General features: G+C 39.9%; 2 protein-coding genes across 8 annotated transcripts in view; both read right to left on the bottom strand.

Moving 5' to 3' along the window:
* Positions 1 to 19,156, bottom strand: part of TAF15 (TATA-box binding protein associated factor 15) — a 345,012-nt gene that overhangs the window by 229,186 nt on the left and 96,670 nt on the right. The window lies entirely within an intron of this gene.
* Positions 1 to 19,156, bottom strand: part of AP2B1 (adaptor related protein complex 2 subunit beta 1) — a 139,095-nt gene that overhangs the window by 107,684 nt on the left and 12,255 nt on the right. For all 7 annotated transcript variants that reach the window (XM_050764901.1, XM_050764902.1, XM_050764907.1 and 4 more), the window contains exons 4-5: positions 11,984 to 12,119; positions 9,457 to 9,702 (exon numbers count right to left, since the gene is read on the bottom strand). In XM_050764901.1, coding sequence (XP_050620858.1) covers positions 9,457 to 9,702; positions 11,984 to 12,119 — 382 coding nt within the window. The remainder of the gene's footprint in view (positions 1 to 9,456; positions 9,703 to 11,983; positions 12,120 to 19,156) is intronic.

Here is a 19,156-nt window from a genome sequence, read left to right as displayed (position 1 = left end):
GAGGCACAGGACAACATATTTGTTCTGAGAGTTTCCGTCATTATTATCTCCGCAAGAAGACAATGACTGCAGTACCAGTCAAACAAGTACAACTTAGAGCTTATACTTTAATCCAAAACACTGTCTAGAATGCCAATATGCCTGCTACATTACAATCTAGAATATTCCATTTTTTCCCCATCTTATTCCTTAGAATGAGAGGTAAACTACCTAGTGAGTCAACACATCTCATTATGAAAAGAAAGTTTGATTACATGGTAACAAGGTTTACAAAAAATAAAGTTCATTACTTAAGTGGTTTAAGATATGATTTAGCAAAATTCAAGTACTCTCAAAGCCAAAACACTACAAATAAATATCGATAAACAAACAAAAGGCATGCCCCTAACCATCACAGTTATTTGGACCATGGCCTCTAAAATTTATTAAAGCAAGCTGCAACTTGAACAAAATAAAACACTTATTATCACACCACTTATGATCTCCCCATTTCTGAGAGTAAAGTATTCTCCAGCCAAATTACAGCCTTGAGGTCATCTTAAAGGAAAGTGACAAATGAGCCTTGATCTACTGGTAAACTACCAAAACAACACACAACAGATCCAGTTTTCAGGAAGTTGCTGTTAAGAACTACTTTAAACGTACACCCTTGAATAATTACCCTGTAAAAGTAGTAAGTAATACTATTAGTAGATTTAGCTTCATTTGTAGGTAAATTGCCCTCAGAGCTTAAAAAAATTTAATCTTTAAAATTCTTCATCCTAAAAGTTTTAATCTTAATCTTAAAACTTTAATCTTATAAAATTAAAAAGTAAATTTTGCCACTAAAATACTAACCCTTTTAGAATTATTAATATCTGGCACTACAATCACTGTACAATATAGAATATACGTTTCTGCTGGCCATGGTGGCTCACGCCTGTAATCCCAGCACTTTGGGAAGCTGAGGCAGGTGGATCACTTGAGGTCAGGAATTCCAGACCAGCCTGGCTAATATGGTGAAACCCTGTCTCTACTAAAAATACAAAACTTAGCCAGGCATGATGGCATGTGCCTGTGCTCCCAGCTACTCAGGAGGCTGAAGTGGAAGAATTACTTGAGCCCAGGAGATGGAGGTTGCAGTGAGCCGAGATTGTGCCACTGCACTCTAGCCTGTACGACAGAGTGAGACTGTCTCTAAATTAAAAAAAAAAAAAAAAAAAAGTGTTTGTTATTATTAGGGGCTTACTCCATATGAGGACCAGTATTAAGTGCTTTGCAAGCCCTCTGTCCTTTAATGTTCACAACAATCCTATGATAGTAGCACTATTTGTAATCTCCACTTTGTAGATGAGGATACTAAAATTTAGAGACACCACATGGTTAAGAAATAGCAGAACCAGGATACAAACCCAAGTCTATTTGGTTCTAGAGTCTGAGTTTCAACCACTATGCTATGGTGACTGGATGAAAAATGCCATTTCATGGTTCTAAAACACTTTTCTGTTTTTGAGCTACCTTCAAACAGAGTAGATTGATACATTATAAAAGGAAGTGACTTAATGCAATTTGGTATTCCGGACTGAATCCTGGAATAGCAAAAGGGCATTAGTGTTGAAACTGGTGAAATTGTACTTTGGTCAACAGTAACATCCCAATGCTAATTTCCCAGTTTTGGCAAATGTACCATGGTTAAGTAAGATGTTAGCATTAGTTAAAATTGACTGAAGGGTATATGAAAACTTTCTGTACTGTCTTTGTAACTTTTCTATAAATTTAAAATTGTTCCTCTAAAAAATGAGGTATTTTTTAAAACCTAAGTTCGTAATAATATAAAACAATGAAATTATATTTTAAAAGTGAAAATATACAGAAAATGATTTCCACAAAGCACAGTATAAAAGGAAAACAAAAAGTGTTTGCTTTCTCTATAAGTAGAGACAGAAATACACTCAGACCAACTGGTGGGAAATTCAAGAGCTGGGAAGTTGGCTTCATATCAAAGCAGCCCCCAATGATTCCACTTACCCAAAATTCAATCCTGCAGAAATTAACGGCAGTTCCTTTTTTAATATGAAATACAATGTGAGTCATTTGGGAACTCAGATACAGACTGAATATATTACCTTCAATGTTACTCTTAACAAGTGCTCACCACATACTGACATTCTCATACATGCCTAAAATTCTACCAGCTCTAACTCCTTCATGGACATTTGATATGAAAAGTACTATACATTTTTAATTTCATTTATGTATAATATTTTAATTTTATAACCATTACTTATTAATATATATTTAAGGATAACAGCAATCCTATAATTTAAGTACTAAATTCAGTGAAGTCATTAAGTTTTTCTATGCATTCTGGGCCTATCTTTAATAGACAGTTTAACATAGCCTACATGAATACCAAATATATTCTAACAAAAATCTTCCTTGAGCTTAGAAAGAGATCTAGACAGATGGCATTTTTCAATATCATCTTAGGTTGACAACGAATCACCATACAGGTAAACTTCCTAATGCCTAAATGAAGATTATAACAACCGGAAGGTGCATAATGTTAGGCCAATTCCTCAAGAATAGCTGCAGTTTATTAAGCACTTACCATATATCAGGGAAAGTTTAAAATTTTAAATACATTATTCTTTCATCTTCAAAATAATTCGCTAAAATAGGCATTATTACCTCAGTTTTACATATAAGACAACTGAAGCTCATTTTAAATAACTTGTTCAAAGCCACATTTCTAGTAAGCAGCCAAGCCAGGACTCAAACAGCAGCCATTCCGGCTCTAAAGCCTCAATGCTATTTCCATAATCCAGGGTTTCACAACCTTGGCATTACTGACATTTACTGCTGGATAATTCTTTGTTGTGGGGGGACTGAATTGTACACTGAAGGATGTTGAAAACATCCCTGGACTCTACCCAATACATGCCAGTAGCACTCCTCCCATCAGGTTTGACAACCAAAAAAGGTGTTACCAGACATCGCCAAATGTTCCCTGGAGAGTAGAATCACTCCTGGTTGAGAACCCCTATCATAATCCCATGCTGTGTCTACGTGCTGGCTAGCACATAGTCAAAATACATACCGCTTTCTGAGAAGAAAAATGTCATTTTTCATAAAATGGTTTTCTTTTTTTTTTTTTTTTTTTTTTTGAGACGGAGTCTCGCTCTGCCGCCCAGGCTGGAGTGCAGTGGCCGGATCTCAGCTCACTGCAAGCTCCGCCTCCCGGGTTCACGCCATTCTCCTGCCTCAGCCTCCCGAGTAGCTGGGACTACAGGCGCCGCCACCTCGCCCGGCTAGTTTTTTTGTATTTTTTAAAGTAGAGACGGGGTTTCACCGTGTCAGCCAGGATGGTCTCGATCTCCTGACCTCGTGATCCGCCCGTCTCGGCCTCCCAAAGTGCTGGGATTACAGGCTTGAGCCACCGCGCCCGGCCCATAAAATGGTTTTCAAGCAAAAGTTCAAATTAAAAGAAGCTGGAAGTTTAACTACAACTTTTGCTAAAGATTATACTTGGCCTGAATTGAAGCTATTCTGAGAGCATGCTGCTTGTGCAGAAGAACACTTAACAAATGATTTTTTTTTTTTTTTTTTTTTTTTTACTAATTCAGCAGTTTGTACTTTTGCAGAGAGGACAGAACAAGGAAGCGTAGGTATTCTCATGGGCAGCTCTGAAAGTGACAGAAGGTCTGGAAGATGAAGATCAAAGGGGCTAGGCAGTAAGCTAAAGGGACTTAGGAGGACTGAACTCAAAAAAACAAAAAGCAGACCAGGCATGGTGGCTCACACCTATAATCCCAGTACTTTGAGAGCCCGAGGCAGGAGGACTGCTTTAAGCTAGGAAATTGAGACCAACCTGGGCAACAAAACAAGACCCATCTCTACAAAAAATAAAATAAATTAGCTGGGCATGGTAGCATATGCCTGTAGTTCCAGTTGCTCGGGAAGATTGCTTGAGCCCAGGAGTCTGAGGCTGCATTGAGCTATGATCAAGCCATTGCACACCAGCCTGGGCAACAGAGCAAGACCGTGTCTCTCAAAAAATAAAATACAAATTTTTAAAATAAATAAAAACAAAAAGCAAAGCACATGTGGTGGGGCTGTCAAGAGCATCTCTGGAGTTGCAAATTCTAACACATGTAAGTTAACTGAAGTTGGAATACCCCTAAATGTCTCTGAGAGCAAAAAAGAAAACCACAGTAAGGAAGGAAAATCCTAATGTTTGGGCAAAAAGCTAGAGAATACTATCATTCAAAAGTGCATATCTCACTAAAACAAGTCACATGCCAAAAAGATATACATTTTTTTGCAAATATATACTGATGACATTTGTAAAAAAATCACGAAAGCTATTTCCCTATAGCTCTAAAATGTTCCCTTATTCTGGATGGAGGTTTACCTTCAAAATAATGAACTAATAAAGTCCACGTCTGACGACAAGTTTATCTCTAATTCCCTTGGAACAGATAGTCTGTACAAATATTAAAGGAATCAGAACCTTTTAAATTAATATTGTAGCAACAATGCTAACCTCTGCCTAATATCTACTTCATAATTACAGTAGCAGCCACCACTTATGAGCTCCCATAAGCCAAGCACTTTATAAGGCGCTTTTCACGCAAAAGCTCAATTAATAATCCGAACAACTCTCTAAGATAGTAACCTTCATCTTCCAGAAAAGGAAACAGACTTGGGTAAGTTAAACAACATGAACATAAAGCTAGGACTTAATAGAGTGAGATTTTTTTACTTGTAAATTCATCTTTTCTCTCTTAACTAGTATTTCATCAAAAGTTAGCTTCAACTAAACTATAAATGGTAAAACAACTGTAGGAAAGTAAGATGTATGTGATTCTCCTCAAAAGACAGGAAACAAAACTATAGTAAAGCTTTGTTACCTGCAGCAAGGCACAGTGTCACTAGGAACCAGATTTGAGGTCAACATAACACCAAGAATTTTCAGCTCTCAATCAACATTTATCTCTCATATTAGAAGATTTCAAAGTCATTTCTGCAGATATTCTAGTGCTTTCAAATCTAGGATGCCCTTCTGAAGTGAGCTACAAGAAAACTACTAAGGCACAACCCCTTGGAAGCATTCATTCTTTTCTAAGAGAATCTAGTATGTGCTGGTGCAGTGCTGCCACCATGTGGAGCAGCCTCTGAAAAAGTGGAACAAAATCACTCCTCGAGAGCAGTAAAATAAGGACTCATATCCATCACTGGAATAAGAGGATTGAGATTTCTTTTTTTTTTTTTTTTTATCTTTCGTTTTTGTTTTTTTCTTTTTTGAGATTTCCATGATGAAGCAGTGTTCAGATAATTCAGTCTTTATGTATTCAAAAATGTAAACATTTTGAGAAAATGAAGCAGTTTGTGTGTGTGTGTGTGTGTGTGTGTGTGTGTGTGTGCATGGTGTACATACACATTTAAATTCTTTTTTTTATTTTTTTTGAGATGGAGTTTTGCTCTTGTCACCCAGGCTGGAGTGCAAAGGCATGAGATCTCAGCTCACTGCAACCTCTGCCTCCTGGGTTCAAGCGATTCTCCCGCCTCAGCCTCCCAAGTAGCTGGGATTACAGGCATGCACCACCAGGCCCAGCTAATTTTGTATTTTTAGTAGAGATGGGGTTTTGCTATGTTGGTCAGGCTGGTCGTGAACTGCTGACCTCAGGTGATCCACCCATTGTGGCCTCCCAAACTGCTGGGATGACAGGCGTGAGCCACCACACCTGGCCTAAATTATATGGTATACATTCATCCACAAAGGTAGTAACCAGCAATGGAGTTTGGGACTCAGAACTAGGTGGGGATCCTAGCTACATCACTACTAGCTGCATGACTTTAGGAAGAGTTCTTCAGTCTGAGTGCACACTTCTTGACCTGTAACATGGAAAAACCTCTGCTTCACAGGACAGATGTGATAACTAAGCAAAACATTATAAAGTAAAAGTATCTACCATTGTGCATGGCATAGAAGGCACTTAAATTTAAGTGTTCTAATGACAGTTATAATACTCTAAGGTAATAAGTAGGACATACAGTTGAGATGAGAAGTATAAATTCAAAATCAAAAATAGGTATGTAGCTATGTGTGCTGGCTACCTCTTAAGCCCAAGCTTTTCAGTTCTTCACTAAAACAAGAATGAAGAGCTCAAAAAATGATTTTAACATGGGTATGTGCAACAAGGCCAGGACAAGAGTAAGGCAAGTGAGGCACTCCAGGCACAAAATTTAAGGAGGCACTCTGTTCTCAGGCTTGTGAGGTACAGAGCTGGCACCTGAGAATGAGTGTCTTCTTAAATTTTACACTCCAGGCACCTCTCTAGGCTAAGTCAAACAATATCAGAAAAGTTCTGCTACTGAGTTCTGACAAAACAGCAAAGAGTTTCTATTTGGAGAGCAGTTGGTCCAGTAATTCACTATCTAATGCTGACACCCTGCTCTAGGAAAATCTATAAATAGACAACAAAACATGAGGTATTCCTGAAACTGTTTCTCAAAAATCTACCAAGTAGCTCTGAACTTTCTCTAAAAGTCTCAAAGATATTTATGAAAATCTCCCCAAGTCACGTTTTGATTTGTTGTAGTAAAAACAGGTTAAAAATTAAGAACATTATACAGTTTACTATAGTATTATGATATATTAAATTCAAAGAGAGACTTGCTCATGTGTTGCCTGCTTAAATTTTATATAGCTAGGGGATGGGGAAAGAAAATAAGTAAAACAAGATTGGCATGTATTGATGACTAGTGAATCTAGTGGTGATAAATGAATTCATTTTATTTATTCATTTATTTGTCCTAATTTTGAATGTTTGAAGATTCCCATAATAAAAAAACACAAATACGTAAATAGCATACATATGCCACTTGATCTTACCAACTAGACGAAAACTAGCTCTCTCCTCTGCAATGTAAACTTTGAATAAATCGGACAAACTAAGCTTGTTTCAGAATCATTTTATTCCTCTCAGTTTATCTGGATAAACATCTCTAAGTGTGCTACTTGAGCATGCATGCGTGCGCACACATGCGCACACACACACACACACAAATGACTTTACTGCTAAATATCCCTTAGGCCTTATCCTTGACCATCTAACTGTGTAGGTTCTGCATTAAAAAATTTACAGGCCAGGCGCGGTGGCTCAAGCCTGTAATCCCAGCACTTTGGGAGGCCGAGACGGGCGGATCACGAGGTCAGGAGATCAAGACCATCCTGGCTAACACAGTGAAACCCCGTCTCTACTAAAAAATACAAAAAACTAGCCGGGCGAGGTGGCAGGTGCCTGTAGTCCCAGCTACTCGGGAGGCTGAGGCAGGAGAATGGCGTAAACCCGGGAGGCGGAGCTTGCAGTGAGCTGAGATCCGGCCACTGCACTCCAGCCTGGGCGACAGAGCGAGACTCCGTCTCCAAAAAAACAAAAAACAAACAAAAAAAATTTACATTAGCCTAGAGATGCTGCCTCAAACTGGAGTTGCCTGTAAGTTAGAATTCATTTTCCCTTTGAGCCATTCCATATTCTTAGCACCACTGAATATTTGGTAAGTTTCCATGGGGTACATGATATTCTGCCCACCTGGTTGATTGTTGCAGCACAAACACTTTTCATCTCATCTGTCCTCAGGTAGAGAATTATCGATAGTTGCTCAGAATAACAGTGAATCAAAAGCAATGCCAAAATCACAAGGTGCCAGCTAAACATTCTGTAAAGTAGATACTACTAACTTTAGAAAATATATTTTTTTAAATATTTTTGAGACAGGCTTTGTCACTCAGGCTATAATGCAGTGGTGCAATCATAGCTCACTACAGCCTTAAACTCCTGGGCTCAAGGGATTCTCTCACCTCAGCCTCCCAAGTAGCTGGAATTACAGGCAATGCACCACCATATCCAACAAATTCTTTTGTTTTTTTTGAGACAGAGTCTCGCTCTGTCACCCAGGCTGGAGTGCAGTGGCGTGATCCTTGCTCACTGCAAGCTCCACCTCCCGAGTTCACGCCATTCTCCTGTCTCAACCTCTGGAGGAGCTGGAACTACAAGCGCTCGCCACCACGCCCGGCTAATTTTTTGTATTTTTAGTAGAGATGGGGTTTCACCATGTTAGTCAGGATGGTCTTGATCTCCTGACCTTGTGATCCACCCGCCTCAGGCTCCCAAAGTGCTGGGATTACAGGCCTGAGCCTCCGCACCCAGCCCCAACAAATTTTTAAAAAATTTTTTTGTAGAGACAGGGTCTCGCTTTGTTGCCCAGGCTGTTCTCAAACTCTTGGCTTCAAGTGATCCTTCTGCCTCAGCCTCCCAAAGATCACGCCACTGCACTCCAGCCTGGGCAACAGGGCAAGACTCTGTCTCAAAAAAAAAAAAAAAAAAAAAAAAAATTAGCTGGATGTGGTGGCATGTGCCTGCAGTCCTAGCTACTCAGGAGGCTGAGGTGGAAGAAGTGCTTGAACCCAGGAGTTCAAAGTCACAGTGAGCTATGACTGCACCACTGCACTCCAGCTTGGCCACAGAGCAAGATCCTGTCTGTAAAAAAATAAATAAATAGATAAGCAATTTTAAAAAGGGAATATTCATAGGCTATCCACTGATTAACTCTTAGTGTTATGCACCTTTCAGTAAACACTGTAGTAGACCAAAAAGGTAGCACTTTAAAGAAAGTGGCTATCTTCCTCCATCTTCTTTGCAACAATATTTAACGATTCATCCAATATATTCAATTAGTACCCAATTCAAATGAGCTTTAGTTACTACTGGAGTCAAACATATCACTTGGGACTTGATCTCCTTCATTATACAAGCAAAGTTTAAAATGTCAATAAGGAAAAGAAAAGATTCAAAAACTTTAAGGTGTTAAGCTACATTCTGGCTGCTAAACATTTAGAACATAATCAAGTTGGCTAAAAATAATCTTCTCCTGAGGCTGAGGCAGGAGAATGGCATGAACCCGGGAGGCAGAGCTTGCAGTGAGCCGAGATCGCGCCACTGCACTCTAGCCTGAGTGACAGAGTGAGACCCTGTCTCAAATAATAATAATAATAATAATCTTGTACTAGAAATTCCCCTATAGAGAAATGCATCAAATAATTAGGTAACAAAGATCATTTTCATTCAGTTTCTAGTTCCACACCACCAGAAAATATCACAAATACTGATCTGAAGAAAATAATCTTAAATATATATAAAGTTAACACCAAACCTCCTAAAGAAAATGATGAAAGTTTATGGGCAAATATGAGCCACAAAGATTTGCTTTAAGGCCCTTGCATTTTAGTACTTGGTTCTCACCTCAAAAACACCTAGGATCTGAAATATACAATCAGTGAGACACACAAAGTCATGTTTCCCATAGCTACCCCATAACCCAGTATTCCAGAGACAAGGTTCATATTAAACACGCTTTAACAAGGGACTCATTTTAAATATTGCCCTCTTTATAAAAGCAGAAGCTTATTACCATTGGATTTGAATCTGCTATGAGATCCCGTAGAGAATCCAGAAATCCCTGATCTTCCACCATTTGGGCATTGATATCATGGAGTTTTGCCACGCAGACTGCTGCTGTTTTCCGAACATAGGGATCCTCATCCTTCAAGCACTTGCGGAGTGGCTCACAGAGATACTCTGTAATTTTGTCTACCCGGATGCACCCCATGGTTCTGACTGCCAAGGCTCGAATCAAAGGATTAGGATCTTCACAGTCCTGCAGAAAACAATCACCAACAACTGTTAAGTATACATGGTGGCTAAAAGTAAACAGTCCAGTTTACATAAGCTGCAAAAGAATTACCTCATTAATTTAAGCTTCCACATACATTCTACACGAGCTCCAATCTTCCACACTATTGGTACAAATCTTAGCTGCCCTATTTAAGAGTTTAGGTGAGGAAGTCATTTAACTGTTTTAAATACAAAATGAGAAACAGCTCAGTAGGATTCATTCCAGTGCCAGGCAGAGGCTTAGGGAATTGGTACCATCCCACAGTCATTAGGATCTGCCCTAAAAACAGGAAAAGCTTTTGGGCTTGTATTCCGGCACAGAAAAAAAAGAAAGACCGTGCCCTATTCCACAGTGAGTTCCCAAGCATCAAATAGAGAGAAAAGTGAGCTAGATTTCTGGGGCCTGCAGCCAAGAAAACAAAGGGGAGCACAGGAGCCGGTCTGGGCTTGAAATAAGTACCTGGAGTTACGCAGCAGAGAGGGCCCTCTGAGTTCTTGACTGACATACATTCTCTTTTACTAGCAAGCGCTTCCAAATACAGTAAATAGAATATGGAGAAAGAACACTCTTTTAAACTGCCCTACATTAAAAAATGTCTTTAAGCCCATATAAATCCATGCACAACTCTAACTTCCAAAAAATGTAAACTAAATTATTCCCAATGATATATTCCACCTGTGAACCACCAATCACAGAGAACAAACTGTTATGTTCTAACTCTACAACGTAGCTAAACACAGGAAAAGAACAAAAAGTCCATGAGAAAGAAGAAGGCATACTGCACATTTTTCAAAACATTTTAAATAGAAGCTAATTTTAGAAATGCTGTCTGATTTTTTTAAATGTACACTAAGTTCCAAACAGAGAAAAAACAACTATTAAAAAAACATTAGGCTGGGGACAGAGGCTCACGCCTGTAATCCCAGCACTTTGAGAGGCCAAGGTGGGTGGATCACCTGAGGTCAGGAATTCAAGACCAGCCTGGCCAATACGGTGAAACCCCATCTCTACTAAAAATACAAAATTAGCCAGGTGTGGTGGCGCACGCCTGTAATCCCAGCTACTCGGGAGGATGAGGCAGGAGAATCACTTGAGCCTGGGAGGCAGAGGTTGCGGTGAGCTGAGATCGTGCCATTGCACTCCAGCCTGGGCAACAAGAATGAAATTCTGTCACAAAAAAAATAAAAATAAATAAAAATTAATGGGAACGATCCCATTATCATTTTCTTTAAATCTATGATAGGAAAGATTTGACTGGATATTCAATAATAAGAAAATGTTTTGTCCATTTTTAAAGACATGATGATATTGTGGTTATGTTTAAAAAGAAGATCTTATCTTGACAAATATAAGGACAAAACTATTTAATATATGATGCTTAGGATTTGCTTTAAAATTATCCAGCAGGAGAGAGGGTTGGAGGTCAGAAAATATGTATGAGGATTATAAACAAGAGTGGTTACGTGTCGGTAACTGTTAAAACTGCAAGATGAACATTTATGAATTTATTATACTAGTCCTTTTTCTTGAATATGTTTTAAATTTTCCATTAAAAAAAATAAATCAGGCCGGGAGTGGTGGCTCGTGTCTGTAACCCCCGCACTTTGCGAGGCCGAGGTGGGTGGATCACTTGAAGTTAAGAGTTCGAAATTAGCCTGACCAACGTGGTAAAACCCTGTCTCTACTAAAAATACAAAAATAAGCTGAGCATGGTGACGGTCACCTGTAATCCCAGCTACTTGGGAGACTGAGGCAGGAGAATCACTTGAACCTGGGAGGCAGAGGTTGCAGTGAGCCAATATCGTGCCACTGCACTCCAGCCTCGGTGACACAGTGAGACTCCGTATCAAAAGAAAAAAAAAAATCAAATGATGTAAGACCTATTAAATGAAACAAAAGTAGAAACTCCTACAGTCTCCACTACTGCTGACTCATAAGCATAATTTCTACAAAGATAAAACAGGTAAAGCCGCCAGTTACTGATACTACAATGATATGCCCAACCTTTGTCAGCCTCAGAAGGTAAAACAGTGAGGTTTCACCAGGTTTTCTTCTACCCATCTGTCAAGGATGCACCAAGTCCCGCTAACAGAAAGCTCAGCACATGGTTTGAATTTCCCTGGATGACACACACTGGTATACAGAATGCTAAAAACATGAACATTCCTAGTCATTGCCAACACTTCCCTACACTCCTTCCTTGTGAACAAAGGTTACTTATTTGCAATTCAGACTCTGTTCTTGAGGCCTTGGGAAAAGTTACCTTCACAAAGCTGTTCACGGCCATGATGGCCATGTCTGGCTGACTCTTGGCATAGTTCATCAAGTAGAGATACACAAGCTTCTTTAGTTCCAGATTGTCAGTCTGCATACAGTTCACTACGTCTGGAAAGAGAGAACTGAGAAGAGAGGGCAAAAGAGAAAAGGAAAGTAAGCAGGTGTTGGTGCCAACCTGTTGGACAGAATATGAATAGCCTTAACTAACAGAGTGATTGATGCAAGAACAAATGTCCCCACAGTGGTAACTGTCACAGAAATGAATTACTCAAGAAACTGGCTGGGCACGGGGGCTCACACTTATAATCTCAGCACTTTGGGAGGCCAAGGCAGGTGGATCACCTGAGGTCGGGAGTTTGAGACCAGCCTGACCAACATGGAGAAACCCCATCTCTACTAAAAATACAAAAAATTAGCCAGGCATGATGCTGCATGCCTGTAATCCCAGCTACTCAGGAAGCTGAGACAGGAGAATCGCTTGAACCTGGAAGGCAGAGGTTGTAGTGAGCTGAGATCGCGCCATTGCACGCCATCCTGGGCAACAAGAGCGAGACTCCTGCATCTCAAAAAAAAAAAAAACAGAAAAGAAAAGAAAAGAAACTATAGGCCAGGCATGGTGGCTCACGTCTGTAATCTCAGCACTTTGGGAGGCTGTAAGGATCACTTGAGACCAGGTGTTCAAGGCCAGCCTGGACAACATGGCGAGATCCTGTCTCCACAAATTTTGTTTTTTTTAATCTGGGTATGGTGGTGCACACCTGCAGTCTTAGCTACTCAGGAGGCTGAAGCAGGTAGATCACTTGAGCCCAGAAGGTCGAGACGGCAGTGCGCCATGATCACATAACTGCACTCCAGCCTGGATGACAGAGTGAGACCTTGTCCCTAGCCAAAAAAAAATAGGAAAAAAATTGTAGTGCTGTTCTCAACAAGGTCTCTATATAGTTTTAGAATAAGTTTTTTATTATGAAAAATGTTAATCTCAGTGCTGGGATTACATGCATAAGCCACTGTGCCCAGCTTCATCTATAATATTTTAATGTATATCTTAAGAATCCTTTTTTTTTTCTTTTTGAGACAGAATCTCACTCTGTCACATAGGCTGGAGTACAGTGGCACGATCTTTGCTTGCTTCAACCTCCGCCTCCCAGGTTCAAGCAATTCTAATTCATCAGCCTCCTGAGTAGCTGAGATTACAGGTGTGCGCCACCACGCCCAGCTAATTTTTATATTTTTAGTAGAAAGCGGTTTTCACCACGTTAGCCAGGCTAGTCCCAAACTCCTGACCTCAGGTGATCCATCCACCTCGGCCTCCCAAAGTGCTGTGATTACAGATGTGAGCCACCATGCCCAGCCAAGTGTCTTTTTTTTTTTTCCACTACCTTTATCACATCCAAAACAAAAACAAAAACAAAAACAAAAAAGCCAGGCCCAGTGGCTCACATCTTTAATCCAAGCACTTTGGGAGGCCGTGGTGGTAGGACTGCTTGAGCCTAGGAGTGTGAGATCAGCCTGGGCAACACAGTGAGACCTTGTCTGTATAAATAATTTTAAAAATTAGCCAGGCATGGTGGTGTGCGCCTGTGGTCCCAGCTACTCAGGAAGCTGAAGTGGGAGGATCACTTGAGCCTGGGATGCAGAGGCTGCAGTGAGCCATGATCATGCCACTGCACTCCAGCCTGAGGAACAGAGCAAGACCCCATCTCAAAAAATAAATAAATAAATAAATAATAACAATAATTATTTTAAAATATTTATTTTATGTACAAAAAGGTAACATGGTTTCTCTCATTGGGTGGGTGCCTTAGATAATCCATTTATGGAAGATCACTTAGTCCAACTTAATGAAATCTATATCCTTCACGTACTGATGGAAACACTGGTGGCATATAACGAGGCTGAATTTCCAGATCAGACTGTGCCCAGTTTCAGCAGACACGACAACAGCAAGAACCCTGGCTGACTTTTCGTGGGTGGCTCTAGTAGAGCTGCTGATGAATCATCTTGCTTTCAGGAGTGCAAGAGGGCAAAAGGAATAATAATTCTTCATATCAATCTAGTACTGTTTCAAAGTACTTCAGTTACACTTTTTAATGTTCATATTCTTCCATTCTTGACCAGTGGGAACTTAGCTCCTGAATCCTTGTGGTATGACCTGGTATTTTCCATACTTTCCTTTATGACAAGATGCTCCATCCAGGCTCATTTTGTACATTTCTAATCCCAGACCTAGAATCAGTCATCCTCCAAGATGTCCTGATTCTCTTTTAGTGAAATTATTTTTTTTAACATTACATATTCAGACAAAAGAATATTTGAGAGTAATCAAATATAAAAGGAGTTTACACCTTTCCCAAGTTCTAGTTATTTCATGATTTACCATTCTCCTATAAGCCACAGGAAATAAATTTAAAGGAGCACCATTAGCTTGGAAGGGTTGAGCTTGTCAGATTCTAAAGTGTAAGCTGTATCTTTAAAATATAGGATAAATATAACTTTACGGGAAGTTAGCAATTAATCTTCCCCACAATGCTTTATCAAAGTACCTTATAATTTTTTTTTTTTTTTTTTTTTTGAGACGGAGTCTCGCTCTGCCGCCCAGGCTGGAGTGCAGTGGCCGGATCTCAGCTCACTGCAAGCTCCGCCTCCTGGGTTCACGCCATTCTCCTGCCTCAGCCTCCCGAGTAGTTGGGACTACAGGCGCCTGCCACCGCGCCCGGCTAGTTTTTTGTATTTTTTAGTAGAGACGGGGTTTCACCGTGTTAGCCAGGATGGTCTCGATCTCCTGGCCTCGTGATCCGCCCGTCTCGGCCTCCCAAAGTGCTGGGATTACAGGCTTGAGCCACCGCGCCCGGCCATCCTTATAATTTTTTAATACTGCTAAACATCTTGCTACTAGCACAGAAGAAAGGAAAAACAAATGTAGGTATATTTCCACAAGGAAAGTAAGGGGAAAAAAGGGAATGGAATAGCTGGTCACATGGTATACATCCTATACACACAAAAGGGTACAGAAGTAGAAATTATTCACAGAAAGGAAGCTGGACTCAGGTCAAAGAATCCACCATATCTCCACTGAACCAGTAACTTCTGTCCTAAAAAGCAAACTATTTGTTTCACTTGTATGCATGGTACCCACCGTAGTTTCATGCACATGTAGATAATTTAGTAAATACTAAGAACCACTCTCCAAAAATGTGTTTTCTATTTCCTAGACTAGCTCATGCACAAAACAACCATAACCAGTAAATAAATGTGAAACATTAACCAATAACAAATTTAAGATCCTAAATAGTTTAATTCTAGCAATCTATACAAGGTCAAGAAGACTTAATAGCCAAAGATCAAGCAAGAAGCAAAACGTGTTAAGTGCCAACCTGTAAACTGGAAACCTGAACTTTCCAATATGGTGACCACTAGTCACATGAGGCTACTAAACACAATGTGGCGAGTGTGAACTGAGATGTGATGTCAATGTAAAACACACACTGGATTTTGAACACTTAGTATGAAAAACAAAATGTAAAATATCTCATTAATAATTTTTATGTTGATTACATGCTGAAAGGATATTTTAGATATACTAGGTCAAATAAAATGTATTACTAAAATTAATTCATCTGTTTCTTTTCACTTTTTCAAAATGGCTATTAGAAAATTTAAAATTACATATGTGGTTCACACTGTATTTCTGCTGGACAGTGCTGCACTTGAGGTTACTTGCAGGGAAGGCTGAAATATCACGATCTACAAATAGCTAATCTCCATTTTATTTCTTTGCACTATCTTTCTGGGCACAGCTCATATTTCATCTCCAAGAAGCGTTCTTCAACTATTCCTGTTAACCTGGATCTCTCTTTGGTAGAACTCATATTGCCTTTAAAATATATACTCTGGTGCCTAATTATATAAATACGTTTTATTTTTCCCTAATTTTTTAAGTTTTGGGTCTCATCAACTAGACAGTAAGTGTCATGAAGGCAAACAGACATCCACTAACCTTTCTTTTGAATAATGATAAGTGGTATAGTGCTAGGTACATAATAAAATCATCAGCAATAGCAGGCATACAAAAAAAAAAAAAAAAATCAAGAGTTTTAACTTTTCTGCAGGATACAGAAATAAGCTTGGCAAAACCACAGCAGCCCCTGTACAGAGTTATGACAATTTTTCAGGAGTTTGAGACCAGCCTGACCAACATGGAGAAACTCCATCTCTACTAAAAATACAAAATTAGCCAGGCGTGGTAGTGCATGCCTGTAATCTCAGCTACTCGGGAGGCAGAGGCAAGATAATGGCTTGAGGCCGGGTGCGGTGGCTCAAGCCTGTAATCCCAGCACTTTGGGAGGCCGAGACGGGCGGATCACGAGTTCAGGAGATCGAGACCATCCTGGCTAACACGGTGAAACCCCGTCTCTACTAAAATACAAAAAAAATTAGCCGGGTGAGGTGGCGGGCGCCTGTACTCCCAGCTACTCGGGAGGCTGAGGCAGGAGAATGGCGTGAACCTGGGAGGCGGGGCTTGCAGTGAGCTGAGATCCGGCCACTGCACTCCAGCCTGGGCAACAGAGCTAGACTCCGTCTCAAAAAAAAAAAAAAAAGATAATGGCTTGAACCTGGGAGGCGGAGGTTGCAGTGAGCCAAGATCACGCCATTGTACTGCAGCCTGGGCAACAAGAATGAAACTCCATCCCCCGCAAAAAAAAGAGTTATGACAATTTTTACCATTTGTTTGTACTGATGCTTTCAATCCAGATTTATTCTTTGGCAAAAACAGCCCTTCAGTGACTAGACAGATCACTGATAGGCAACTACCACCTGTGGGCTAAATCTAGCCCAGTGCTGGATTTTTGTACAATCCATGAGCTAAAAGTGGTTTTTATAGATGAACTAAGTGTTCATCTATATGAATCTTGGCCGGGTATGGTGGCTCATGCCTGTAATCCTAACACTTTGGGTGGCCAAGGCAGGTGGATCACTTGGCGTCAGCCAGGAGTGATGGTAGGCACCTATACAGTACCAGCTACTCAGGAGGCTGAGGCAGGAGAATCCCTTGAACCCAGGAGGAAAGGCTGCAGTGGGCCGAGATTGCGCCGCTGCACTCCAGCCTGAGCGATGGAGCAAGACTCCATCTCAAAACAATAAATAAATAAAACAAATCCGATGATGAAAAATACTATGAATCCTAATTAAGCAAAATGTTATCATCCCCCAAAAAGAATCCCACTTAATAGTAGACCTGTGGTACAAAACATTATACTTAACTATTATTTTACTTTGAATATCCTCAATAAAAAATTTGTGGAAATTTATCATCTCTCTTGTTACGTAAGTACCTACCTAACAAACTCAATTTTGCTTCTTCGCCTGCTAAGCAAAGAGTACTTTCTATGCCAGCCTGATGTACTTACTATTTTGTCCTTTACAAAAAAGTCTGCCAACTCCTTAGATAGATGGTCACAGGACAGCAATTTAAAAACCAAATGTGCTTTATGTGCTAACAAACAAAAGAAAAATAGCAAAAATTCACCTCAGAAGAGCAGCACCTGGATCAAGAGAAGATACAGAGTCATTTCCTAGGCTGCCATTTCTGTCTGGGCTCCCTGTCTGGCTAGGGAAGCAGCCCTTACCTTTTCGGTCTCAGGATCCCCTTATACTCTTAAAAATTCCTGAGATCCCAAAGAGTTTTTGTTCGTGTGAGTTATATACCTATTGATATTTTACCATGTCAGGAATTAAAACTGAGAAATTTTTTAAAAATTAATCCATTAAAATAAGAATAAACCCATTTCATAACATTTTCAAGGTAAATTGTACTGTTTTTAAATTAATGAGATGGTAACACTGCTTTTTTTTTTGCAACTCTCTTTAATATCTACTTTAAACAAAAATGGCTTTCTCATATGTTCCTGCATTCAACCTTTTGTAGAATGTTGTTTTGAAATATAAGAAAATCCAACTTCATACATGTATAAAACTTGGAAAAGGAAATAATATTTTAATAGCTTTTTCATATAACTAGATATTCCTTACTTTCTCTTTTTTTTGTTGTTATAACTAGAAATTCTTGATGTTACACTGAAGCTAGACAAGCCGGGCACAGCGGCTCACACCTGTAATCCCAGCACTTTTGTGAGGCCAAAGCAGGTAGATCATGTGAGGTCAGGAGTTCGAGACCAGCCTGGCCAACATGGTGAAACCCCGTCTCTACTAAAAATACAAAAATAAAGCCAGGTGGCAGTGGTGCACGCCTGTAATCCCAGCTACTGGGGAGGCTGAGGCAGGAGAATCACTTGAGCCTGGGAGGCAAAGGTTGCAGTGAGCCAAGATCACGTCACTGCACTCCAGTCTGGGTGACAGAGTAACACCCTGTCTCATAAATAAATAAATAAATAAATAAAACTAGACAAATGGTGGTTTTCCTCTTTCTGAGTCCACACACTGTAGTTTCTTAAAAGTTAGTTGCAATATAGAATCTGAAACCATATCAATAAATTTTTTGTACTTGATTGTATTAAAATCCATTCATTTACATTCTATTTTGTTTTTTTGTTTTTTTCGAGACAGAGTCTTACTCTGCTGCCCAGGCTGGAGTGCAGTGGCGCAGTCCCGGCTCACTGCAACCTCCGCCTCCTGTGTTCAAGCGATTCTACTGCCTCAGCCTCTAGAGTAGCTGGGATTACAGGCACGTGCCACCATGCCCGGCTTTTCTGTATTTTTTTAGTACAGACAGAATTTCATCATGTTGGCCAGTCTGGTCTCGAATTCCTGACCTCAAGTGATCCACCTGCCTTGGCCTCCCAAAGTAATGGGATTACAACCGTGAGCCACCGCACCTGGCCTACACTGTATTTTGAATAGATCTTTTATCTGTGCATGATTTTGTGATATACATAGGCTCTGGTCATTTGGAAAAATATTGGTTCACTGAGCTATGCTGACACATTTCATTATAAAACAGCAAATAATCACAATCATTAATTTCACCACCAATCTCCTCAGAAAAGTCTTTAAGCATTAGGAAGCTGTCAAGCTTATGATGGGAGATACAGGTTTTCCAAAATTCTAATTTTTACTTTAAAACCTGAAATGTATCTATTGTCAATTTTTTTCCCTTGAAGTAACAGGTTCACTTTGTTCATTTTTGATAAAATATCTTCCA

The sequence above is a fragment of the Macaca thibetana genome, chromosome 16, assembly GCF_024542745.1.
Source record: "Macaca thibetana thibetana isolate TM-01 chromosome 16, ASM2454274v1, whole genome shotgun sequence".
NCBI lineage: Eukaryota > Metazoa > Chordata > Mammalia > Primates > Cercopithecidae > Macaca > Macaca thibetana.
Note: the sequence above shows the minus strand (reverse complement) of the source record. Positions and strands in the feature narration are given on the sequence as shown.